Below are 27,335 nucleotides of genomic sequence, written 5' to 3' on the forward strand. Positions count from 1 at the left end.
CTTGTACCCTGATGCATTTCCTGGTAACGCCATTTTGACAATTTGCATACACCTAATGTGTTTTGAATTAGATCGAATCTTCCCCTCTATAGTCTCTCAAATTTTCACTTTCATACCCATAGTATTACTAGATTACTAGTATCCAAGCAGTAGTGGGAGTAATAAGGGGCAGTAGCAGTAGTATTAGTTGTAGCATTAGTACTGTTGTATTATTATTATTAGTAGTAGTAGTAGTAGTAGTAGTAGTAGTAGTAGTAGTAGTAGTAGTAGTAGTAGTAGTAGTAGTAGTAGTAGTAGTAGTAGTAGAAGTAGTAGTAGTAGTAGTAGTAGCAGTAGTAGTAGTATTAATAGTAGTAGCTGTAACGGCAGTATTAATGGGAATAATAGCACTATTAAGTTGGCCTTGTGACCGGTTAGAACATTCTCCTCATAACGCCTCGGAATTTTCAGCTTGTTATGATGAGTCGCTCCAAGGATATTACGGATACTTCCTTTTGTCAATCTGTATTAGTTCAACTTTCTCCTCAGCATTTCCTCAAGTTCACTTCAATATCCTCAGCCTTTTAGTATTCGCTACAGAAGAAGTTTTTACAGTGGTAGTAGTGAAAATGGTAGTAGTAATAGTAGTAGTAGTAGCATTTGTAGTAGTAGCAGTAACACCAGTTGTAGTAGTAATAGTACTAGTAGTAGTAGCAGTAATTGTAGTAGAAGTAGTAGTAGCAGTAATAGTAAAAGTAGTAGCAGTAGTAGTAGCGTGCAAGTATCGCCTTTGGGTCAATTGATCTTCCCCTTTTAGCTTTCCCTGAGAGTTCCAAATTAATGCTCTTATTCAATCCTGAGATACTTTTTTTCAACAATCTGCATGCAAATAGCGTTGTTTGACTAGTTCAAATTTCTCCTCTATATTCTCTCAAAATTTCACTTATGATATTGTGCTGCACTGCCTATTATGTTGCTTATACGCCCTTTCGACAACCTGCATAAATATGGTTTGTTCGTTTAATTGGAACTCCCCCAAAACTTCCCCTAAAAGTTTCACCAGCGCCCTTAGCGTTATTAGCAACCGTAGTAGTTGCATTAATAATAGGCACTAATGCCTCCTGATTAGGTCAATATCCCCCACAACATACTCTGAAAGGTCTTATTTAATAATATAAGCCGTTCCTGAGATATCGCAGTTGCACCCATCTGAAAAACTACGAGCTCATAATTCCTTCTGGTTTAATTCCACGTCCGCCTACACATTCATTGAAAACTTCACTTTAATACCCTCAGCATGCGTAGTAGCAAGAGTTGTAGTAGTAGCAGTAACATTAGCAATAGTATACACATAGATCCTTTGGTTTTCTCTAACACCCCCCTCCCCCCCTTGGCACGCTTAGAAATTTTACACTTAAATATCAAAACAGTCCCTAACTCCTTGCTGATACGTCATTTGACAACCTGTATGCGAATAGAGTGTTTTCCTTTAGTTTTGCACTATTTCAATACTCCCCGAAATTTTCTGCCTCATTTCGCTTTAAAAGCAGTAATAGTAGTACTAGTAAAATTAGTTAAGTAGGATTAACAAGCAGTAGAATGAATAGTACTAGCCTTGGCTTTAGTAGGAGTAGTAGTAGTAGCAGCAGTAATAGAAGTAGCGGTAGCACTAGAAGCAGTAGAAGTAGTAGTGGTAGTATTAGTAGTAGTAGAAGTATTGTTATTATGATGCAAATATTGTCTTTTGATTAGTTCAACATCCCCTACAGCAAGCCCTGTAAGCTTATTCTTCACACACCAAACCCTTCATAATATATTGATATTGCTGATACATCCTTTTGAGAACCTATATACAGACGGTTTGTTGTAATTCAGCTCAACTTCTACCTCTATATTTCCTGAAAATTTCACCTTCATACCCTTGGGCACAGTTGTAAAAGTAGTCACAATTGTATTACTAGTAGAACTAGTAGTACCAGTTCTATGACTAGTAGTAATAGCATTAATAGCACTAGTATCAATAGCCGCAGCAGTATTAACATATGCATTTTGGTCAGTTGAATATCCCTCTTATCGAACCCTAGAAGTTTCAACCTCATACAATTAGCCGTCGCTATGACATTGCCAACATGCCCTTTTGATATCCTGTATATTCATAGTTTTAATTTAGGTCCACTTCCCCTTCAGCATTTCCTGCAATTTTCATCTTAATACTATTAGCCTTACAAGTAGTTGCAATAGAAGCAGTAGTTGGATTAGTAGTAGTAGCAGTAGCAGTAGTAGCAGTAGTAGTAGTAGTAAAAGTAGTAGTAGTAGCAATAGTACCAGTAATTGAAGTAGTAGTAGTAGTAGCAATAGCAGCAGTAGTAGTAGTAGTTGTAGTAGTAGTAGCAGTAGTAATAGTAGTAGTAGTAGTAGTAGTAGTAGTAGTAGTAGTAGTAGTAGTAAAAGTAACAGTGGTAGTAACATTAGCAGTAGCGTGCACATATTGCCTTTTTGTCAATTGATCTTCCGCTTAAGCAGTCCCTGAAAGTTCCAAAGTAATACCCTAGTCGACTTTGAGATACACCCTTTTGACAATCTGCATGCAAAGAGTGTGTTTTGATTTAGTTGAAATTTTCCGTCAATATTCTCTCAAAATTTGACCTTCACACGCTTAGCCTTAACGGTGCAATTATCATAGTAACAGTGGCACTAGTAGGACAAGTAGTAACAGAAAAATGTTGTATTAGTGTTAGCAGCAGCAGCAATAATAGCAGTAGTAGCTTGTACATGTTGTCTTTTTGTCAGTCGAACGTTCTCCTCATAAAGACCTGGAAGTTTCATCTTGATACGGTAAGCCGTTCTGAAAATATTGCTGATACGCCCTTTCGACCTCTATTTAGCGCCCTTTTAATCTTGATACTCATAGTCCTACAAGTCCTTGAAATAGAAATAGTAGTAGCAGTAGTAGTAGTAGTAATAGTATTAGTAGTAGTAGTAGCAGTAAAAGTAGTGGTAGTAGTAGGAAAAGCGGCAGCGGTATTAGTAGTAGCATGCACATATTGCCATTAAGTCCAATTGATCTTTCCCTTTAAGCATTCTCTGAAAGTTCCAATTTAATACCCAAATCCATTCTTGAGATACACCCTTTTGACAATCTGCATGTACATAGTGTGTTTCGATTTAGTTGAATTTTTCGTTGAATATTCTGTCCAATTTTTATCTTCTTACGCTTAGCCTTAATAATACTAGCATCATGATGTTAGTTATAGCAGTAATAGCAGTAGTATTTTTGTATTTGTTGTAGTAGTAACAGTAGTAACAGCAGTGTTAAAAGCAGTATTAGCATGTGCATGTTGCCTTTCGTTCAGCTGAACATCTGGCCTCATGCTGCCCCGGAAGTTTAAATACACCCTTTGACAATCTGTATGCATGTTGTATTATTATTTTTATTTACTCCAGCTTTCCCCTCAGCATTTGCTCATATGTTCATTTCAATATCCTCCGGCTTGGTAGTACTCGCTAAAGAAGCAGTAGTTTTAATTTTAGTAGTAGTAGTAGATGTAGTAATGGTAGTTGTGGTAGTTGTAGTAGTAGCAGTAGTAGCAGCTGTAGTAGTAGTAGTAGTAGTAGTAGTAGTAGTAGTAGTAGTAGTAGTAGTAGTAGTAGTAGTGGTAGTAGTAGTAGTGGTAGTAGTAGCAGTAGTAGTAGTAGTAGTAGCAGTATAAAAAGATTCCTTTTTGGTCAGTTGATCATCTCCCTTGTTATTTCCTGAAACTTCCAAATTAATATACTCAGTCATTCCTGAGCTACCCCTTTTTGACTACCTGTATGCATTTAACGTGCTTTGATTTAGTTCAAAACTCTCCTCAACATGTTAGCCTCTCTGAGAGGCTCGCATGAATTCCCTTTGTCTTTTTTTGAAAGTAAAGGTCAAGCTTGTCCACCTCTCTCAATAATATATGCTACATGTAAACAAGAGACAAATTGCGTTACTCAAAGCCCTTGCCCTCTAGGCTGTAGGGGATTTGACATCCTCAAAGACATTGTTACCTGACTCTTTCAACTATACTGAAGTAAATGACTATCTTAAAATTTTGATGGGATGAGTTTGGGAAAATGATGGGCGTGGGGGGATGATTGCCTTTCAATCCCTTTTGAATCTTAAAAAGGGGACTAAAACTTTCAATTTTAGATCGTTTTGAAGTTTCTATGGCAGCCCCCTCTATGCGAAGTGCCTTGGTAAAAAAAAACAAACAGAAAAATAACACGCTCTTTACTTAGGCAGCGCTTTTGCACTGCATATGAATATTAAGATGTTTTTAGTCTCAGGTAAATAATCAATGTCTTCTTATTAATATGCAGTAAGGTTTGTTCATAATGACAAAGCTAAACAATTATTATCCAAATTTAATAGATTGATTGAATTCCTAGAATTTATTTTGTGTTAAAGACACTATTGTTACACCTTCTTTGCGTGATTATTTTCAAGCACTTTGCCAAAATGTTGACCTATGAAGCAACCAATTGAGTTATTAGATCCCACATTTCTAACCCCAGCCCATTAGCCTAACTTTCGTAATATCTTCCAATGTTTAAAGAGTACATATGTGATATTTCCCATGTCTCAGAAATCCCCACGATTAGAAATTCTCCCAGAACAGAGCGCATGATCATAATAACAAATGCACCTAGGGACCTCGATTGATCTGATGCAAGCTTTCTGCTTCTTATGGAAGTGACTCCGACTATTGACTTATGGTGCCCTGGCTATAGTCATATTATTATACAATTTTATAGGAGTTGGATAATCAACTGTCAAGGTAAGTAAACATTTTTTTTCTTGTTCGTGACTACCCTGCGATAAAGTAGAGTTAAACAGATGCCCTCTGCCAAATCAATTATCTTTATTTTTCAAGTTGTCCAAAAAAATCCCAAAACAGAGGTTTTTTCAGTTTTGGAAAATGAGAAATAGACGAAGATGCAGAATATCGTTAATATATTTTCCAAAGTCAGTTTTCTTCCAATCTTTGCCCCTTGGTTCTCTGTTGGATGTAAATGCTATGTTTGCAATTCTAATGTGTTCGAATTAAGTTTATGCTGTGGAAAACCGTTGAAATCTAATTCTAACCTTGTAGATTTTAGGTCAGAAAGTATAACAGATAGGTTAAGTCTAAACATGCTATTGAACTTGCCATCCTTGCTGTATCCTTAGATCAAATTTATTCTGTGTAAATACTAGGTTCTGGCGGTATAGACGGAATGCAGTCTATTTGCTAGTACAGTGTCTTAAAGGCAAAAAGGTCCCAGTGGCAAATATTCAATAGATGAACGAAAATAATCGTTAATATTGACAAAAAGTTATTTGATAATTGATCACGGCTACCAGAATAAGCTGGTATTAATAACGAGTTTCAGTTATGATTCTGCTAGGCCTCCAGAAATATTAGTTATAGACACTTTTGTGGCAAATATTATAAATGTTACCCATGAGCTTAATAATTTGAATTTGGTATTAAAAGCCGTACCGAAGAACAAGTTCATTTAATAAGCTATAATAATAAGCAATAAGCTTTAAAAAATTGATTTTGTATTGTCAAAGAACACGCTATAGAATATAATTGGAAAATTTCTGAGAATAGATATCACCCGTAATATCTTTATAATATTTTCAAATATTATTTATAGACGCCTTCGATCAACTACCCTGAAAGTCCCATTTTGGAACCTTTTAGTATTTTAAATATTGAAGCGATTTTGGGGAATGTGTGATATTTTTGTGTAGCAAAGTTTGCATTATTTTATGTCTATTTGAACTTTTCTGGTTATTTATAGCTTTTGTGGACCATCTCTAGGCTAGAGCCCCAGTCATGTAGTTAAAATCGATTATGATCTGTCAAAGGTTATGCTCTGGGACATATGGATTGGTTTGATAAGTGGTGGTCGTGGCGCTAAACCATTTAATGTAACGGCATAAAAAAATTCGTAAATAATCGTAAAGGAAATAGATTGAACAGTAAAATTGATTGATATTTATCAGCACAATAATATGTGCAAAAAATGGAAAAAAGTAAGAAAACTACTGAGGAAACAAAAAATATTTTTTGGCCTATTCTTAACTAATTCGGATGCTGAAATAGTTGATTAAAAGTAGAAAGATGCTATTTTTCATTCATAAATATTGAATCAAACTTTCATAATTTTTTACTAATATAAATTTTAGTTGACTTTTATTTAATGTTCGTTTTTTCAAGCTTATTTAATATAGAGTTTATTGTTTAAAGCTCATCTAGTAAACTTTAATACTAATCAATAAGCTTTTATAAGTTGATTTTTGAATTTCAAAGAAAGTACTAAATAAAATATTAGTAGGCAACATCAGGGAATAGAGACCACCCGAAATATCACAAATAGCACCTATAACACAGTCAAAAATTATTTGTAGACACCCTCAATCAACTACTCTAATACTCCCATGTTTCCAGTTTCTAGTAATTTATTAATTTGTTAATTTATCCATTAAAGTGATCTTGGGGTCATTTAATATTTTTGTGTTGCGATTTTGGCACTTTTTTGCATAATGTATGGAAGCTTCTAGCTTTTATGGCCCATATTTAGGCTCAAAAACTCCAAGAATTTACAAGTGAAATTAAGAACTAAACGTTAATTATTAAGTTTCAAATACAAATAATTCAAAAATCTGAAAATTATTGGTCAGTTCTTGCATAAAATGCTAGTTTTCTGGTTTTCACTTGTGAGGGCATTTTTTTTTTTTTTTTTAATTTGGATAGCTTTAACCCCAACCATACTAGGAAACGAAAATAAAATATATTTTAGTGCAATAATAAAATATGCTCTATTTTTTTATTTTACTGAATCGCATATATAATTTAAAATCTTCATATTGTACAATTATATTATAAATAATGGCTCTTATATAATGACTATCTTTTATTTAAAATAATTACAATATAAATATTTTGATAAATTAAAATCAGACTTAGCACTCTAGATTCATAAATGTAATTTTATCCATTACCAAGATTATTTTCATAAAGCAGGTTTTGTTTTTAAAAAAGTTTTGTTTTCAAAAAAGTCATGCTTTGTTTTGGTTCAGTATGTTTTCAAAAAATCCCAAAACTAAAAATTATTCGTCAGTTCTTGCATAAAATACTGGTTTTCTGGTTTTCACCTTTGAGGGTTTTTTTTTTAATTTTGATAGCTTTAACCCTAACCATACCAGAAAAAAAAATATTTTTTCATGCAATAATTAAAATACGCACTATTTTTGTATTTTACATAGTTATATATATAATTTAAAATATTTATATTGCATAATTATTTTATTAATAGTGTATTTTATACAATAACTATATTTTATTTAAAATAATTACAATATAAATATTCAATCATAATTTTTCCGTCGCCAAGATTATTTTCATAGAGTATGTGTTGTTTAATACTTTTTTAAACCCAACTGGCTAAGCATAACGAGATGAGAAAAAGATATTCGTAAAGAGGAAAAAATCAGAAAGTGAAAGTGAAAAAGAGTGCTAATTTCTTATTGGCTATAAATATCATCATTTTTCTTCTTTACGAATATCTTTTCCTCATGTTTTGTACAGAAATTTATATAATAAAAATTAAAAAAAAGAAAAAAGAACTTTTTTAATGATTTAGCTAAACTGTATAGTTCAGTTTTAGACATAGACTTTAAAAGTCGTAATAGATCTTATCTATCGCCTATGGTTTGTTCATAATTGTTCTTTAGTTTATTTCTCAAAATTGAACTAAATGATTCCATAAAATAGCTCCTAAAACAATTAAGGGTGCTAAAAAAAAAATTCTTGAAGGGACCTAATAAAACAACAATTTTCCTAACTTCCTATATTTCCTAAACTCCTAAGATCAACTTTTTTAAGATTTTACAATCCTGTTTAAACCTAAAAACTCGAGCAAACTAAGTTTACAAAAGTAATTAATTAATTCCACTATTCGATTTCAACTTTAGTTCAAAATAAATATATACTACGAATGATTGCCTTTGAACAAAATATGTCAGGACCAATGTATTTCTTCTTTTTCTTCTCCAGCTTCTGCGTTACAAAAAGAGAATAAAATAGGTGGTTCTAATAGAACCTCTTACTCTAGATATCTAAATGTGACCAGAACCCTTACAACTCATATTTTTTCATGATTTCTAAAGTTCTTTTGTCTGAGATACAAAAAATTAAAAAAAATATTTTTTATAAATCAACGGAAACTGAAAATTTTTTACTTTAGTATACAAAATTATATCAGTGAACTTTTTTAAGCAAGTTCAAGTTCAAGTTCAAGTTCTGTTTATTACTACTACATAATTTCAATATAAAAAGCCAATTTGGCAGAGAGAGGGCTCGAGGCCAAATGGCAGACAATTAAATAAACTGTATGCTATAACTACATCAACATAAAATAATATCATAAATTAACCATAATCCATCCAGGTTCCAGATTCAAACCACCAGACTGAGTTGGGATTTACCGCTACAAACCACACATTTATTATTTTTTTTTTTTTCATTTTACTTTAAAAGCAATTACAAAGCTTAAAAAGAATCTAAACCAGGCAAATTTTGTAAAAAAAAAATTTTAATCTGCGTAAAAACTCGAGCACAGAAAGGTGTATTAGCAAGATGCAACAACTTTCGTGAGTCAAAACATATGATTTTGATCTTATTATGATAATTGCCGTTCAGAAAAGTTCTTTACTGCAAGTATAATCACTAATAATATCCAACTATTAATACTTTTAACCAAAGCATATTCATTTATTTAATCTTTAAAACTATTAACTGAACTATTAAACTATTAAAACTATTAATCTAATAGTTACTATTATTTGAAACATTTTTCTTTATTTATTTTTTATTGAATCTCATTTATATCTTCTAAATTTCCATCGGGCATGACATTAACCTAAATTAATTTCAAAGTTTAGTAATGAAGCTTGGAAACATTTATACATTATTTCGTGTACTATTTGTTATTTCATTAACAAAATAGAAACACGCAAAAGTCCAATTCAAACCGAAAAAGAGTTAAGGGTTTCCAATAAAATGATTTTTAAAAAAGAGCGTTTCTTTTAACCTTTCTTTTCTTAGCAAATAGTTCGAGGGAATAGTTTTATTATTAGACAAGTTGCTCAAAACAAACAACCAAAAATATGATAAAATAATGAAAAAGCACACACGTGGCTACCTGAAAATATTTATCAAACAGTTCGTGGTAACGAACTGTAGTAAGGAGCGACCCGGCTCAATAGTAACCAAAACTCTAAAAAATTGAATTTTGATATCAATAGCTACACCAAAGGAATCGCATTTTAATGCTGATTTTAAATATATAAGTTTTTTTATCAAGTTTAGTCTTACCCATCAAAAGTTACGAGCCTGAGAAAATTTGCCTTATTTAAGAAAATAGTGGGAAACACCCCCTAAAAGTCATAGAATCTTAACGAAAATCACACTATCAGATTCAACGTATCAGAGAACCCTACTGTAGAAGTTTCAAGCTCCTATCTATAAAAATGTGGAATTTTGTATTTTTTGCCAGAAGACAAATCACGGGTGCGTGTTTATTTGTTTTTTTGTTGTTTTTTTCAGGGGTCATCGTATCGACCAACTGGTCCTAGAATGTCGCAAGAGGGCTCATTTTAATGGAAATGAAAAGTTCTAGTGCCCTTTTTAAGTGACCAAAAAAATTGGCGGGCATCTAGGCCCCTCCCACGCTCATTTTTTCTCCAAAGTCAACAGATCAAAATTTTGAGATAGCTGTTTTGTTCAGCATAGTCGAAAACCATGATAAATATGTATTTGGGGATGATTTACTCCCCCACAATCCCTGGGGGAGGGGCTGCAAGTTACAAACTTTGACCAGTGTTTACATATAGTAATGGTTATTTTGGAAGTGTACAGACGTTTTCAGGGGGATTTTATTTTGTTTGGGGGGTGGGGCTGAGGGGAGGGGCTATGTTGGAGGATCTTTTCTTGGAGGAATCTGTCATGAGGGAAGAAAAACTCAAGGAAAAGGGCGCATGATTTTCTAGCATTACTATAAGAAAACAATGAAAAATAAACATGAAAACGTTTTTTTCAAATGAAAGGAAGGAGTAACATTGAAACTTAAAACGAACAGAGATTATTACGCATATGAGGGGTTCTAAAAATACTTTAGCATAAAGAGCGAGGTATTTAGGAGGAGATAAATACCTCGCTTTTTATGCTAAAGTATTTTTAGTAATTTCAGCTATTTATTCTACGGCCTTTCTGATTCAGGGGTCATTCTTAAAGAATTGGGACAAAACTTAAGATTTAGTGTAAAGAGCGAGGTATTAACGAGGATACAAACCCCCTTGTATACATAATAAAAATATAAGATTATGAAAGTTTTTTACGTAAGTTGCTAATTTATAAGTTACATATATTTTTTACTAATAAAAACGTTCGTTAAAAATTAAAAGTTCTAGTTGCCTTTTTAAGCAACCGAAAAATTGGAGGGCAACTAGGCCTCCATCTCCATCCCTTATTTCTCAAAATCGTCTGATCAAAACTAAGAGAAAGCCATTTAGCCAAAAAAAGAATTAATATACAAATTTCATTTTAATAATTTATTACATAAAAAAACTAGTTTTTTTAACTGAAAGTAAGGAGCGACATTAAAACTTAAAACGAACAGAAATTACTCCATATATGAAATGGGTTGTCCCCTCCGCAATCCCTGGCTCTTTACGCTAAAGCTTTGAATTGTTTTAAAAAGCAGAATTGTGGCAAAGAGTCAAACTTTAGCGTAAAGAGCGAGGGATTGCGGAGGGGACAACCCATTTCATATATGGAGTAATTTCTGTTCGTTTTAAGTTTTAATGTCGCTCCTTACTTTCAGTTAAAAAAACTAGTTTTTCTTATGTAATTTCTGAGCGTTTTTGAATTCATGCATGTTTGATTTTGGCTCTCCACACATAAATTATTAAAATGAAATTTGCATATTAATTCCTTTTTTGGCTAAATGGCTTCCTCTTAGTTTTGATCAGACGATTTTGAGAAATAAGGTATGGAGAAGGAGGCCTAGTTGCCATACAATTTTTCGGTTACATAAAAAGGCAACTATAAATTTTAATTTTTAACGAATTTTTTTATTAGTAAAAAATATACGTAACTTAAGAATTGACTTACGTAACAAACTTTTATATTCTTTAATTTTTATTATGTATATGAGGGGGCTTGTACCCTCGTTAATACCTCGTTCTTTACACTAAATCGTAAGTTTTGTCCCAGTTCTTTAAGAATGACCCCTGAATCAGAAAGGTCGTAGAATAGATAATTGAAATTACTAGAAATACTATAGCATAAAGAGCGATGTATTTATCTCCTCCTAAATACCTCGCTCTTTATGCTAAAGTATTTTTAGAACCCCTCATACGCGTAATAATCTCTGTTCGTTCTAAGTTTCAATGCTACTCTTTACTTTCAATTTAAAAAACTTTTCCATCTTTATTTTTTCATTGTTTTCTTTTATAGTAATTTTAGAAAATCCTGCGCCCTTTTCATTGAATTTCTGTTCCCCCATGACATATTTCTCCAAGGAAAGATCCTCCCACATAGCCCCCTCCCCTCAAACCCACCCCCACAACCAAAAAATCCCCTGGAAACGACTGTACACTTCCCAATAACCATTATTAGATGTAAACACTGTTCGAAGTTTGTAACTTGCGGCCCCTCCCCCAGGGACTGTGGGGGAGTAAGTCATTCCCAAAGACATAGTTATTATGGTTTTTGACTATGCAGAACAAAACGGCTATCTCAAAATTTTGATCTGTTGACTTTGGAGAAAAAATGAGCGTGGGAGGGGGCCTAGATGCCCGCCAATTTTTTGGTCACTTAAAAAGGGCACTAGAACTTTTCATTTCCATTAAAATGAGCCCTCTTTCGACATTCTAGGACCAGTTGGTCGATACGGTGACCCCTGGAAAAAAAAACAAAAAAACAAATAAACACGCACCCGTGATTTGTCTTCTGGCAAAAAATTCAAAATTCCACATTTTTGTAGATAGGAGCTTGAAAACTTTGCTATTGGGTTCTCTGATACGCCAGATGCGATGGTGTGATTTTCATTAAGATTATGTGACTTTTAGGGGGTGTGTTCCCCTATTTTCTAAAATAAGGCAAATTTTTTCAGGCTCGTAACTTTTGATGACAAAGACTAAATTTGATGAAACTTATATATTTTAAATCAGTATGAAAATTTGATTCTTTTGATGTATATTTTAGCATCAAAATTCCGTTTTTTAGAGTTTCGTTTACTATTGAGCCGGGTCGCTCCTTACTACAGTTCGTTACCACGAACTGTTTGATGTGCAGAGAGCCAAAACCAAACATACATTAATTCAAAAACGTTCAGAAATTAAATAAAAAAAAACTAATTTTTTAGCTGAAAGTAAGGAGCGACATTAAAACTAAAAACGAACAGAAATTACTCCGTATATAAAATGGGTTGTCCCCTCCACAATCCCTCGCTCTTTACACTAAAGTTTGACTGTTTGCCACAATTCTACTTTTTAAAACAATTAAAAGCTTTAGCGTAAAGAGCGAGGGATTGCGGAGGGGACAACCCATTTTATATACGGAGTAATTTCTGTTCGATTTAAGTTTTAATGTCGCTCCTTACTTTCAGCTAAAAAAATTAGTTTTTTTTTATTTATTTAGTAAATGTTCATTTTTGAAACTTTTAATAAGGCCACTGAATAAACCGTGTAGTGACTGAAAAGTCATTATTTTTTGTAATTTATCATATTTAGGGGGAGAGAGTGGCTTTAACCAAAACGCTACATCTGTTTAAATATTGTGGTATAATACATTTAGTCTTTCGACAATTTATGCTCTTTTTAGAAGATGTAAAAAATTTTCAAGTGAGAAAGACCATGTGGCAGCGCTATGAATATTTTGGCTGGCATGTGTGATTAAACTGAAAGCTCTCTGAAAGTTTCCAAGGCTTGAGTGTCTTTTTAACAAAAGATTAACTTATCTAAATGGCTCTCCAAATATATGACAATTGCAAGTACTCAATTGCATAATCCACTGGTTCGATTATTTTTTTGAGTCAGATTTTTGAGCCTAAAAAGTATATTTCTTATGCAATAAATTTTTAGCGTAGTCGTCTCCTGTAGTCACTTAAAAGGCAAAGGACATCGGTTAGGTGGAAACATTTGCAACTATGAATGCTTTTCAAATTTCTGAAATCGGTCTTTCATTTTTACTGAGAAAGATCTCCATATGTAGATATGCAGTTTATTTTTGTACTAAACAGGTGCCGAATTAACAAAAAGGAATGTAGGGTAAAAATAAGTCAATTAACTAGAAAAATGACACCAAACATCTTAACAAGGTGTGGCTGTCTTTTGAAGGTTTAGTTATCCTCAGGTTTTTCTAATTCAAATTCTTAGGAACAAAAAGCATTACCATATTTAGCAAATTAATTCAGCTCGTCTATTTTAATGCTCAACGTGGCAAAATTTACAAAACACGGGCCTGTCTTAAAAACTTCCTAATTTGAAAAAAAATCCAAAAGAAATATAAAAGCTAATCGAGTTTTTCAAGCATGGACTGACCTATGAAGGGAACATGGGGCAAAAGCTGTCTTTCTATTGATTACCTTTGTCTTTTAGGACGTATTTTATTTTTGTCATTTTAAGTTGTGACTAAATAAAGTATGGCTCTGTTACCGTGAATTTTCAAAATTAGTGAATGTCAACATTATCCAGTGTATGTCCGAAATAGCTTTTTTCTCCTTGGATTTAGTCAACGTTGCCAGTTATTTTTTTCAATTTAATGCAAGGTTTTATGATAACAGGTTAGGTTAGAAGAGATTGGGTTTGGTTAGGTGAAGTTGGGTTAGCTTAGGGTTATAACCCATTTCTGATATTTAGAACCAAATTTAACCTTGCCTATCCTAATCTTTAACTTAACATAATGAAACGTAACCTAACTTTAAATTTTACTATCATCATAGAGTTCGAAATACCTTTACTTCTCCTTGGACTCTGTTAGCGTTGCAAGTCAACTTTTTCAGTTTTATGCAAGGTTTGATGATGACAGGTTAAATTAGGTTAGGTTTTTAACCCATTTCTTAATTCTATAACCTAATTTAAACTAACCCAACTTAACATAATCTTAAATTTTACCATCAAAGATTGGGTAAGACAGAAAAGGCTGATTCGAAAAGTTAATTGAATCCAGGTAGAGAAAAAGGAATTTCGGACTTTCATTGGTGAATGTCGACATTAACCAGATTTTGGACTTTCATAGTAACGGCTCTATCATTTATTTGATGACTTAAAAAATGTTCTCAAGCGATCAAGACAAAATAGAGATAAAATGAAAAAAATAAAATAAAGAAAATGAAACTTCGAAAGAAACATCTAATCTGGCATATTTTTTTTTGTCATAGATAACTTGAAAACTTCATAAAATTCACATAAAAAAACTTATTCATGCCTGATAATATAGACTTGGCTCATTAAATTATTTACATATATATTTGAAATTTATCTACACACATATACAATTATGCTAATTTTTCTAAATTATGCACGAGGAGGTTTTTGTTGACAATTGTCAGCATGTCTTGTAACACTTTGAGGACTCGATCAGCTAAATGTTAAAATCACAGCATAAATATATATACGAATATACATATATTTGCATATATATTTATGCTGTGGTCAAAATGTTACCGTCATGCAACATTACACATCAAAGGTGCAAAAACACGACGCGCTCGGATGAGCTCCAGATGGGAAAAGCCGCACAGAGAACTCAACAGCTTTGTAAGACACTGCATTCCCATTTAGAATGGTCTCCCTAGGGATATTATCCCCTATAAAAATAAAACAGAATAGAAACAACCTTAGGGAGAATGTACCTAAACCTCTTTAGGGTGGGCTCTAAGGCAAGTCAGGCTCTAGGCTTTTTGCTGCCTCGGTCCATAAATTTGGTCATAAGAACCAAATAAAACCAAGAACCAAGGGCTCTAACGCAAATCAGGCTCTAGGCTTTTTGTTACCTTGGTCCATAAATTTGGTCATAAGAAAAAAAAACTGCATAGAAATATTACTGCAGAGAAATATTTACCAAATAGAAATTTTCCAAAAATAGAAAAATTCCAAAAATCTGGTCATAAGAAAAAAAGCTGCAGAGAAATATTTAGAGAAACATTAAGAGAAATATTACTACAGAGAAATATTTCAAGCCCACTATTAAGGTTACAGCGAAAAAGGTTAAGACAGGATTAAGATTTGAAAAGAAATAAAATTCAAGAATAAATTAAATCCAGTTTAAGAATACATTTAAGGAAAAATTAATTCAAGAATGCACTTGAGAGATAAATTAAAGGATAAAAGAATCAAAACGATTACGATTAAGGTAAAAAAAGAAATGATACTTCGATAGTTAGGTCATTTTTTCAGAATGAAGGCTAAGAGGGTGGTATTTTCATACTCCACTATCTTAAATTGTACAGTGGGTTACAAATACATTATTATTATTATTATTATTATTATTATTATTAAAAGACTGTGCTTTTTATAAATCTATCTAAGTTTAACCAAAAGGGAGGATGTCCTCAAGTGGAGGGCAGGAAAAATCCTGAAAAAAACATTTAAACGAAGCTGGAATTACACAAATAGGAGTAAGCAGTAAGCCTCTCAATATAATGGCGTAGAGAATAAGCTTGCACAAGTTGGCCTCAGGTGGCCACCCTGTACGGTAGTAGAAATAGCCTCCCTCAGCGGCATTAGAAGTAGCATGATCATAAAAATACGAAAATAGTATTTAATGTTTTTTTTAAACAAAGCGCCAATAAAATTTTTAAGGAGATAGTCTTTAATATAATAATGTGGCTACCCTGTACAGTAGTAGAAGTAGAATCCCTTAGTGGTAGTTTAAGTGGCAAGGTTATAATATTACCAAAATAGTGTTTAATTTTTTTTAAGTAATGCCTCAATGAAATTTTAAAATTTGTAATCTACTAATGTGGGTCCTTTTTCATGCATAATAAACTAATATTTAAATCACTATCTGTTCATAATAATATTTAAAAATGTTTAGTAATATAACATTATATGAATTATTAACATTTTTGTATTCATATTTGTATGTTCAACTTTGCGTAGTGGTTCCAGAGCTGAAGGTTATTATTGATCCCCGCAACGTTTTTTAAAGTAGCTGTAAGGGTCAGTAGTTTCAAACTATTAGAATACTCTAACAATAAATAAATAACAATTATGTAAATAAAATAATGAATAATTTATTTTAACTAATAATTAGTTAATAAATAAACATTAATTAATAAATAAACAATATAACAAATAAATAAGTACAATAAATAATTCTCAGATAAAATATCAGATATGTATTTTTCAAAAACGACACAAAATGTTATTTTAACATTTTCTTTTCCTTTCAGATAGCGGCCAGAATGCAGGCGGTGCAATCCGCCTTGGCGGTGCGTCGCCAGCGGAACCGCCGCGAAGAACAGAGAAGAGCAAAGGCTCGCCGACTCAGTGGAATGTCTAGTGACATATCAGGATCTCATTTATCTTTAAGATCCCCAAGAGGAAGCATTCAAAGCGATAGATTACAAAATGTTTCCAATGAAGATGACTTTACGAGTAAAGCCATGGGGACAGTAACTATGTTCCATGTAGGAGTCGTTTTTATACTCCTTGGGATTATGCTAATAGTGTCAAGTTTGATGCCGGGGTACGTGACAAAAGATTGGGAAGAACTCTTGGGAACTGGATGCTTTCTTGTATTTGTCGGAGCCGTTTTAACAATATTAAACAGAATAGTAAGTATCAAAGAAGAAGAGGAATTGAACTCCTACGTTTCCAATAAACTAAGTCGCACAAGATCTGATTATCGCTTCTCCAGAGATATTGAGGCACAGAGTCTACGCCCCCCTCGAAGCCCAAGAAATCCAATGACAGTGACAAATCCTATGTTTGAGCAAAACCTATCTCCAGTACAGCCGTCATTGGCAGCTTCGCAGCAAGATCTGAATGGACTAGAAAAAATAGTGGAAGAAACAGAAACTGAACGTACGGAGGATGACTTATCTTCAGTTGATCAAACCATTGATCAAGCAAGTATTTTGACAGAAAGTCAAACAGTGTCTGCTTATGACTTCAATAATTTTGGGACCAGTGACAAACGTGAGCAGTTTGCTGCTACAAGATCTAAATCAACGGCAATGGCAAGAGCCTTATTTTTCAGTTCAATTGATGAGCCTCTAATGAGCTTAAAATAAACTTTATTCATCTTTATCCATACTCATACTTTGGTCACAGAGAAAAAAGGAGATTACTTAAAAAAACTAATGCTGTCGCTCAAAACAACACATTACTCAACTTGCTAATAATTTACTTCATATTGGCTCTGTCTCAAAACTTGACATAGTAACAACATCCAAATATATCAACGGGTAAAAAGGGCAAGCTATTCTGCTACCCTTTCTGATATTATGGCTCTAGCAGTAGCTACACTCTAGTAAAGAGCAAACCTCACCTAGCTATAGCCGAAAGTGGAAAAGCTTACTTTTAAATTAGTTTCTAAATGTAAAAATTGCCATCTGAAGCTGATTTAGGATTAGTAGCTACTATCCATGATAAACTAAAAATTGATGATGAAAAAATTTTACGCCAAAGCAATGATGGGATTGGCTCGAAAATTTACGTCATAAAAACAATCGATGGAAATAGAGTACATTTTTATTAAAAAAATATAGGATAGTACTCTCTTTTTTTTTCTTTGCTTTGATCTTAATTTTACATTCTACTTTCTTATATCCTAGATATGAATATACATTAGAGTGTGTGTCCCGAAGCTGTGATAAAGTTTTATCATTTTTTCAATAGTTTTTTTTTGTGTTGCTTTCTTGGCAACAAAAAAAGCCTTTCAAATTAATGCGTGCGTGCTTTCAGTCTGGCTTTTTCTTGTTTCTACTTTTCTTCTTTCTTTTAATAAAGCGAAACTTATTCAATTTGTACTTCAGTTTCTTAGACAGGATCATTATAGTGGGGTAGCCTAAAGTCTTGAGTCGATAAATTGACACTGCCACATTTCACAAAATTGACAGAATTTTAAACATTTTATAATTTTCTATAATATTTTTTGGTACTTGTGTATTATAGCAAGCACATTGTTGTTCTTGATCTATTGTAAAACCAGTTTCTTTGTGTGCACACGAAGATGATTAGCTTAGCCTGAGCGAGATAAACTACTATGCAGGTATATTTTGATTATATGTTTAATATATGGAGTTGTTTTGGTTGAGTTAGGTATTTAGTATAATGCGTTCTGGGTCGCCTGCTTTCCATAATTCTCTATTGTAGTTCCCATAATTTTGTTACTAAAGTATTATATTTAATCACATTTTAGTGTATTTTATAAGCTAATTATCTACGAGTAAGGTAAAGGTAAAGGATACGGCATTAGACTTTACAGTCCTTACCAGCGGTGCTGATCTCCGTTTCTTGGCCCTTCAGCCAGGAAGTGCAATGGGGGGTTGGGGGCCAGCCATCCTGTGCTTTCGCACACCCTTCCTGTTTTCCTTCCCTAGATTTCTCCAGGTACCCATTTAGAGCTGGGTCGACTCTGGCTAAGCTTACAGGGTCACACCACTGACCCCCGTCCCAAACCGAAGAATTGGGTACACTGGGATTCGAACCCGTGTCCTCTCAGACAAAGGATCCCGAATCCAGCGCACCAACCCACTCGGCCAGGACGGCTTTATCTACGAGTGCACACAGAGAAACCGGTTTTACGACTAATCAAGGACAACAGTGTGGTCACTATAATATACATGTACCTATTTTTTTATATTCTCACCTTATAAAATATTAATTATTAATTTTGTATATAAGAATCTGATCTAATACTTTCTAGTAGACTAAGGGACATGTTTTAACCCCAGACTTTAGCAATTCTCATTCCTAGTACAAATAAGATTTGCTACTCGCTTGTCAAAAAAAAATAAATAAAAAATAGATAAAAAAACATCGTCATTTAACGTTCGGTGGGTTTTAGTATTTTTCAATTTTTTTTTGTACTTTTGTATTTGCACTTTCGCTTCTGTGTCAGGATCATCGCAGTGGTGTAGCCGAAAGGAAGTAGTTAATGATTTGACACTACCTCATTTCATAAAATTTTAAACATTTATATTTTTAAAAATTTAATGCTTAATCTTTTACCTTAGAAAATATCAATTACTAGTTTTCGATATAAAAATCTGATCTAATACCTTCTGGTAGGCAATAGGATATGCTTTACTACCAAACTTTAGCAAATGCTTATTAATACGAACAAAATTTGCTACTCGCTAGTCCAAAAAGTATGGACAACTTACAAGTTAAAACTAGTTCTAGTGTCGGCAAATAAAAAAGAAAATTATCAACACCATTTAGCATTTGGTGGGCTTTAGTATTTTTTCAAAATGTTTTGTACTTTTGCATCTGTACTTACGATTCTGTGGCAGGATCATTACAATGGTGAAGCCCAAAGGAAGTAGACGATGATTTGACACTACCCAATCTCAAAATTTTTTTTATACATTTATATTTTGAATAATGCAATGTTTAATTCTATACGGCATTTCGCCTTCAGTGATTTTTTTATCACTCCTGTGGTGTAATAACTAGGCAAAATTAAAACGACATGACAGTAACGCGACAATAACAAGGCATGGCAGAACTAGAGGAGCAATAAGAGCTCAATCTCAGTCTGGGAAAAAAAAAATCACCAACGCCATTTTGCCTTCAGTAATTTTTTTTGTCATTTCTATGGTATAATAACTCGACAAAATTAAAACGACATGACAGAAACGCGACAATAACAAGGCATGGCAGAACTAGAGGAGCAATAAGCGCTCAATCTCAGTCTCAGAAAAAAAAACAACAGGATTACAAAGTTTTAAAAAAGGCCAAAAAACGCCAGTTTTTTTTTAAGACTAGTACCCGTTTTCACTTTTGTAAGTTAATGCTGTACTTTCCACTAGCCGTTTAAAGATCCAAAAGAGATGAAAGAGTAAGTTGCACAAGAAAGTCAGTTATTCGTTAATAACAGTAGAGATAACGATAGCGATAACGATAGCGATAATGAAAACGAATACGACAGATAACGTTGAAGACCAGGCTGGCGCTCCATCATAGAAATGAGAAACAGTGTAGCTAAATGAGAGACTGTTTAAAGACATTGAATTGTAGACTAAAGGTAATTGAATATACGGCTAAATGTCTAATAGGCGTTCCAGCAAAACAAAACAGTAAAATATAGTAAAAATTCAATTCACGGTAGAAACCCGAAATAAAGTCAATAACACAATCCAATAACACAGTCATCAAGCACTTCGTGATAACGAACTGTAAGGAGCGACCCGACTCACTAGTAACCAATACTCTAAGAAACGGAATTTTTGTAACAATAGTTACATCAAAAGAATTAAATTTTAATGTTGATTTTAAATATATAAGTTTCATTAAGTTTAAACTTACCCATCAAAAGTTAGAAAGCCTGAGAAAATTTGCCTTATTTTAGAAAATAGGGGGAAACACCCCCTTAAAAGTCATAGAATCTTAACGGAAATCTCGTCATCAGATTCAGCGTATCAGAGACCCCTGCAGTGGAAGTTTAAAGCTCCTATCTACAAAAATGTGCAATTTTGCATTTTTTGCCACAAGACAGATCACGGATGTGTATTTATTTGTTTTTTTTTGTTTTTTTTCCCCGAGGGTGATCGTATCGACCCAGTGGTCCTAGAATGTCGTGAGAGGGCTTATTCTAACGGAAATAGAAAGTTCTAGTGCCCTTTTTAAGTGACCAAAAAAATTGGAGGGTACCTAGGCCCACGCTCATTTTTCCCCAAAGTCGTCGGATCAAAATTCTGAGATAGACATTTTATTCAGTATAGTCGAAAAACCTAATAACTATCTCTTTGGGGACGACTTACTCCCCCACGGTCCCCGTGGGAGGGGCAGCAATTTACAAACCTTGACCAGTGTTTACATATAGTAATGGTTATTGGGAAGTGTACAGACGCTTTCAGGGGGATTTTTTTGGCTGAGGGGAGGGTTTAAAGGGAGGGGGTTATGCGGGGGAACTTTCCATGGAATAAATTGTCATGGGGAAAGAAAATTTCCATGAAGGGTGCGCAGGGTTTCTTAGCATGTTTTAATGAACAATGAAAAAATAAATATGAAAAAGTTTTTTCAACTGAAAGTAAGGAATAGCATTAAAACTTAAAACGAATAGAAATTATTACGCATATGGTTTGCCTCCTCCTAATACCTCGCTCCTTATGCCAAAGGAATTTTATTAATTTCAACTATTTTTTTACGGCCTTTGTGACTCAGGGGTCATTCTTAAGGAATTGGGAAAAAATTTAAGCTTTAGTGTAAAGAGCAAGGTACTGACGAGGGGGAACCCCCTCATATACGTGATAAAAACATAGGAATATAGAAGTTCGTTACGTAATTTAATTCGTAAGTTACGTATATTTTTACTAATAAAACGTTCGTGATAAATTAAAAGTTTTAGTTGCCTTTTAAATAACCAAAAAATTGGAGGGTAACTAGGCCTACTCCCTCGCTCCTTTTTTCTCAAAATTGTCCGGTCAAAACTATGAGAAAGCCATAAAAAATAAATTAATATGCGAATATTATTTTAATTATTCATGAGCGGAGAGCCAAAATCAAAACAGGCATTAATTAAAAAACGTTCAGAAATTAAATAAAAAACAAGTTTTTTTTTAACCGAAAGTAAGGAGCGCTATTAAAACTTAAAACGAACAGAAATTACTCCGTATATGAAAGGGGCTGTTCCTTCCTCAACGCCCCGCTCTTTACGCTAATTTTTTTTACTGTTTTAAAAAGTAGAGTTGAGAGAAAGTGTCAAACTTTAGCGTAAAGAGCGAGGCGTTGAGGAGGGTATTCATATACGGAGTAATTTCTGTTCGTTTTAAGTTTTAATGACGCTGCTTACTTTCAGTTAAAAAAAACTTGTTTTTTTCTATTTAATTACTTTAAGGAAGCCTAGCTAGCACTAACAACCGAAGTAATTCATCCAAAAAATCATGTTGGGAATAATTTGTATAAGTCTATTGGAGGTTTTTATTTTTGATTTGTATGTTTTTATTGTAAGTTGAATTTAATCTTTGTCAAACAGTACGTGGTAACGAACTGTAATAAGGAGCGATCCGGCTCAATAGTGACCGAAACTCTAAAAATGGAATTTTGATACCAATAGTTACATCAAAAGAATAGCATTTTAATGCTGATTTTAAATATATAAATTTCATCAAGATCAGTTATACCCGTCAAAAGTTACGAGCCTGAGAAAATTTGCCTTATTTTAGAAAATAGAGGGAAGCATCCCCCTAAAAGTCATACGATTTCTTAACGAAAATCACACCATCAGATTCAGCGTATCAGAGAACCATAACGTAGAAGTTTCAAGCCCCAATCTATAAAAATATGGAATTTCGCATTTTTTGCCAGAAGACAAGTCACGGATGCGTGTTTATTTGTTTTTTCTTCCCAGGGGTGATCGTATCGACTCAGTGGTCCTAGAATGTCGCAAAAGGGCTCATTTTAACGGAATTAAAAGTTCTAGTGCCCTTTTTAAGTGACCGAAAAAATTGGAGGGCACCCTCCATGCTCATTTTTTCCCCAAAGTCACCGGATAAAAATTCTGAGATAGCCATTTCAGCATAGTCGAAAAACCTAATAACTATCTCTTTTGGGACGACTTACTCCCCCGCAGGCCCCTTGGGAGGGGCTGCAAGTTACAAACTTTGACCCGTGTTTACATATAGTAATGGTTACTGGGAAGTGTAGAGACGTTTTCAGGGGGATATATTTTGGTTGTGGGGGGGGGAGAGTTGAGGTGAGGGGTTACGTGGGAGGATCTTTCCATGGAGGAACTTCTCATGTGGAAAGAGACTTTCAATGGAGGGGGCGCAGGATTTTCTAGCATTATTTAAAAAAACAATGAAAAAATAAATATGAAAAGTTTTTTCTACTGAAAGTGACGAGCAGCATTAAAATTGAAAACGAACAGACATTATAACGCATATGAGGGGTTTACCTCCTCGTAATACCTCGCTCTTTACGCTAAAGTATTTTTAGTAATTACAACTGTTTATTCTACGGCCTTTGTGATTCAGGGGCCATTCTTAAGGAATTGGGACAAAATTTAAGCTTTAGTGTAAAGAGCGAGGTATCGACGAGGGGCGAGCCCCCTCATATACACAATAAAAACATACGAATACAGAAGTTCGCTACGTAAGTCAATTCGTAAGTTACGTATATTTTTTACTTATGAAAACGTTCGTAAAAAGTTTAAAGTTAATGCCTTTTTAAGTAATCAAAATTTGTAGGGCAACTAGGCCTCCTCCCTCGCTCCTTTTTTCTCAAAATCTTCCGATCAAAACTATGAAAAAGACATTTAGCCAAAAATATTAATATGCAAATTTCGTTTTAATTATTTATGTGCGTAGAGTCAAGATCAAAACATACAGTAATTCAAAAACATCCAGCAATCAAACAAAAAAAAACAAGTTTTTTTTAAATGAAAGTAAGGAGCGACATTAAAACTTAAAACGAACATAAATTACTCCGTATATGAAAGGGGCTTTTCCTCCTCAATGCCCCTCTCTTTACGCTAAAGTTTTTTACTGTTTTAAAAAGTAGAGTTAAGAGAAAGAGTCAAACTTTAGCGTAAAGAGCGGGACGTTGAGGAGGAAAAGACACTTTCATATACGGAGTAATTTCTTATCGTTGTAAGTTTTAATGTCGCTCCTTACTTTCATTTAAAAAAAACTTGTTTTTGTTTAATTTAAGAAGATTCTATAACTTAAATGATCACCTCTTTTCTTTCATTATAGATGTTTTCAGTTTATGCGGCCACATTGATTAGAATTGATTGGGCGGTCTTTTAGTAGCGCATAGAGCTAGGACAACAGATTCAAACAAGCGACAAAAAAAAATAAAAGCTAATACATACTTTCCCAGTAACCTTAGAAAAAAGATTTAGCCTCTCTCGTTGTGTGCCGGAGATAGAGGTATTTAATTTAAGTATTTTAGGTATTTAATTTAGGTATTAAATACCTAATTTTTAATTAGGCATTAAATTAGGTTTTAATTAGGTATTTAATTTAGGTATTTTATAGAGGTATTAAATTATTAAAATATATGAAGCTTTTTGCTAAACGGAGGAGAATTTATTCAGTTTAGAGTTCAAGCAAGTAGTTGTGGGGCATCAAGCCATGGCTAATTGTAGAAAAAGCCAAGGCAGATAGTCCGATTGAGAGAGGGGCAAATCTAGCATAAGGCCTTATCAGGGTGCTACCTGCTTTGATTGAAATCCACATAACACATGACGTCAGTCGACACACAAACATGACGTCAGTCGACACACACGTCCCAGTCGTCATTTGTGTCCCGGTGTCCCAGTCTGTAATTTCTCTTTGAGTGTCCCGGTCGTCATTTATATTCCCTGTGTCCCGGCCTGTATATACATTCGTTTTTGAATTGGTATATGATGAAATAAATTTTTTGTTTTTTTCTTTTTAGTTTTTTTTTGGTTTTTACCTTTTTTTTAGCTTTTTTAGTTTTTTTCTTTTTTTCTTTTTAGTTTTGTTTTAGTTTTTACCTTTTTAGTTTTTTTTTATTTTTATTTTTAGTTTTTTAGTTTTCTTTTTCTCCTTTATTTTTCAGTTTTTTTCCTTTTTTTAGTTTTTTTTCTTTTCAGTTTTTAGTTTTTTAGTTTTTTAGTTTTTTTGTTAGTTTTTATTTTTTTTTCTTTTTAGTTTTTTTTGTAGTTTTTACCTTCTTTTAGTTTTTTTTGTAGTTTTTATTTTTTTTAGTTTTTTTCTTCGTTAGGTTTTAGTTTTTTACCATTTTTTTGTTTTTTTTTTAGTTTTTTAATTTTTTTTAGTATTTTCTTTTTAGTTTTTTTTGTAGTTTTTACCTTTTTTTGTTTTTTTCTTCTTTTGTATTAATGCTAAAGCCAAGGTTCGAACCTGGAACCTCTCGGACCTAGAACCTGGAACATAACGCTTTACCAACTCAGCTACTTCGGCTTGAATACATTCGTTTTTGAATTGGTATATGATGAAATAATTCAGACATCATATGCTGACAGACAGACAGACACACAAACAAACAACTTATTTTTATATATAGATTTCCTTATAGTTGTGATAGGATCCCTAAAAAGGCTCGAAGTCAGAGCTGGCAACCCTCTACACAGCCTCTATTATATCAAAGGGTCTCACGAACCCAATAAGTTCAAGTTAACTTTTATGCAGCCAAGGGGGACGATTTAACAAGGGGGATGATCAGCTGAATGATGCATTATGCACTTCAGAGATTAGTGACATGAACCTGTGACAACAACATATTATAACATTGGACTTTTTGAAATATAAGCTATCAAAAGAAGATGGCATTTTTCAAACACTTCGTGGTGACGAACTGTAGTAAGGAGCGACCCGGCTCAATAGTAAACGAAACTGTAAAAAAAGGAATTTTGATGCTAAAAGATACATCAAAAGAATCGAATTTTCATGCTGATTTTAAATATACAAGTTTCATCAAATTTAGTCTTTGTCATCAAAAGTAACGAGCCTGAGAAAATTTGCCTTATTTTGGAAAATAGGGGGAAACACCCCCTAAAGGTCATAGGATCTTCACAAAAATTACACCATCACGTTCAGAGTATCAGAGAACCCCATAGCAAATATTTCAAGCTCCTATCTACAAAAATGTGGAATTTCGTATTTTTGCCTGAAGACAGATCACGGGTGCGTGTTTATTTGTTTTTTTTGTTGTTTTTTTTGTTTTTTTTTCTCAGGGGTCATCGTATCGATCAAGTGGTCCTAGAATGTCGCAAGAGGGCTCATTATAGCGGAAATGAAAAGTTCTAGTGCCCTTTTTAAGTGACCAAAAAATTTTTAAGTGACCAAACTCCCACGCTCATTTTTTCCCAAAGTCAACGGATCAAAATTTTGAGATAGCCATTTTGTTCCGCATAGTCGAAAATCATAATAACTATGTCTTTGGGGATGAATTACTCCCCCACAGTCCCTGGGGGAGGGGCTGCAAGTTACAAACTTTGACCAGGGTTTTTTGAGAGCGTGAGAGTGCTCACGCTCTCTTCAGTCTTGCCACTATTCTAGCAGATTCTCACGAATCCGGTGATCCTATAGTGATTGGTGCTTTTGATGTGAGTAGAGCGTTTGATTCGTGGATTCACGCTCAGGCCCTTTTAGCCGCTTACCAGCAAGGTGTAAACCTCCGTGTCACTAGCGTACTGTACGATATGTATTGCCGTTTAAAAGCGCGTATAAAAATAGGTAACCACATTACATCAGTGGTTGTTCCAGTAAAGAAAGGTGTCCGCCAGGGTTCATTATTATCCACAAGTTTGTACAATAACAGTGTTTTAAATGCCCAGGCGTGTGTAAATGTTTCATGTATCTCCAAGAATATAAATGTGTCGCTACTTACATACGCGGACGATCTATTAAATCTAAGTCGGTCTATTAGGGGTCTGCAATCGAATTTCTCGATCCTGCGTGATGAATACCGAAAAATCGGCCTGGCTTTCAATACATCTAAATCTGCAGTTCTTTTTTTCAACGATAGTCTTTCTCAGCCTGAACACCTCCTACTGGGTAGCGAGTCAATTACCGTTTCATCTCATGTCGTGTATCTGGGTTTACCCATAGGCCGTAACCTTAATGAAACTCGTCTACTGCTCGTCAAACACGTCGAGAAAAAACTCCGCACCACGTATGGGTCTATCGTCGCCAGCAGACTCCTCTTATGCCGAAAGTATCTCGCCAATATGTATAACGCTGTCGCACTGCCGCATATTTTATAAATCGCGCCATTTTGGAATTTATTAACTGACACCCAAAAACGCAAGCTCCGGTCCCTTTATTTTAGGTTCGCGAAGTTCCTGCTGCGATGCCCCTTGTGGACGAGATATACTTATATGATTGATAAACATAGGATTGCAGACCCCAGTATCGCGGTAAACCGGTTGATTTCTAATTTCCAGGCAAAATGGAACCACCCCTGGCTTAAACATTTCTACAGTTCTTGATTATGTATTTTTCCATGTTGTGTCTTAAATTTCTCTCCGTTTTTCTTCTCTTTTTTTCTTTTCTTTTATTTGTTTTTTCATTGTACTCCGTTTTGTTCCATGTGAAAAATACGGGTAATAAATATTTTACTTACTTACTTACTTACATACAGTAATGGTTATTGGGAAGTGTACAGA

General features: G+C 33.8%; 3 protein-coding genes across 3 annotated transcripts in view; all 3 read left to right on the forward strand.

Moving 5' to 3' along the window:
• Nucleotides 1-27,335, forward strand: part of LOC136039525 (uncharacterized) — a 109,082-nt gene that overhangs the window by 61,867 nt on the left and 19,880 nt on the right. The gene's annotated exons all lie outside the window — the stretch shown is intronic.
• Nucleotides 4,637-18,033, forward strand: LOC136039524 (uncharacterized). Its single transcript, XM_065723328.1, has 2 exons — nt 4,637-4,784; nt 16,459-18,033. The coding sequence occupies exon 2, from the start codon at nt 16,471-16,473 to the stop codon at nt 17,299-17,301; it is 831 nt and encodes a 276-aa protein (XP_065579400.1). The 5' UTR covers nt 4,637-4,784; nt 16,459-16,470; the 3' UTR covers nt 17,302-18,033.
• Nucleotides 20,068-26,933, forward strand: LOC136039120 (uncharacterized). The gene is made up of 2 exons (XM_065722605.1): nt 20,068-20,075; nt 26,210-26,933. Exons 1-2 carry the CDS (start codon nt 20,068-20,070, stop codon nt 26,931-26,933), a joined length of 732 nt encoding a protein of 243 aa, XP_065578677.1.

The sequence above is a fragment of the Artemia franciscana genome, chromosome 19 (genome assembly GCF_032884065.1).
Source record: "Artemia franciscana chromosome 19, ASM3288406v1, whole genome shotgun sequence".
NCBI lineage: Eukaryota > Metazoa > Arthropoda > Branchiopoda > Anostraca > Artemiidae > Artemia > Artemia franciscana.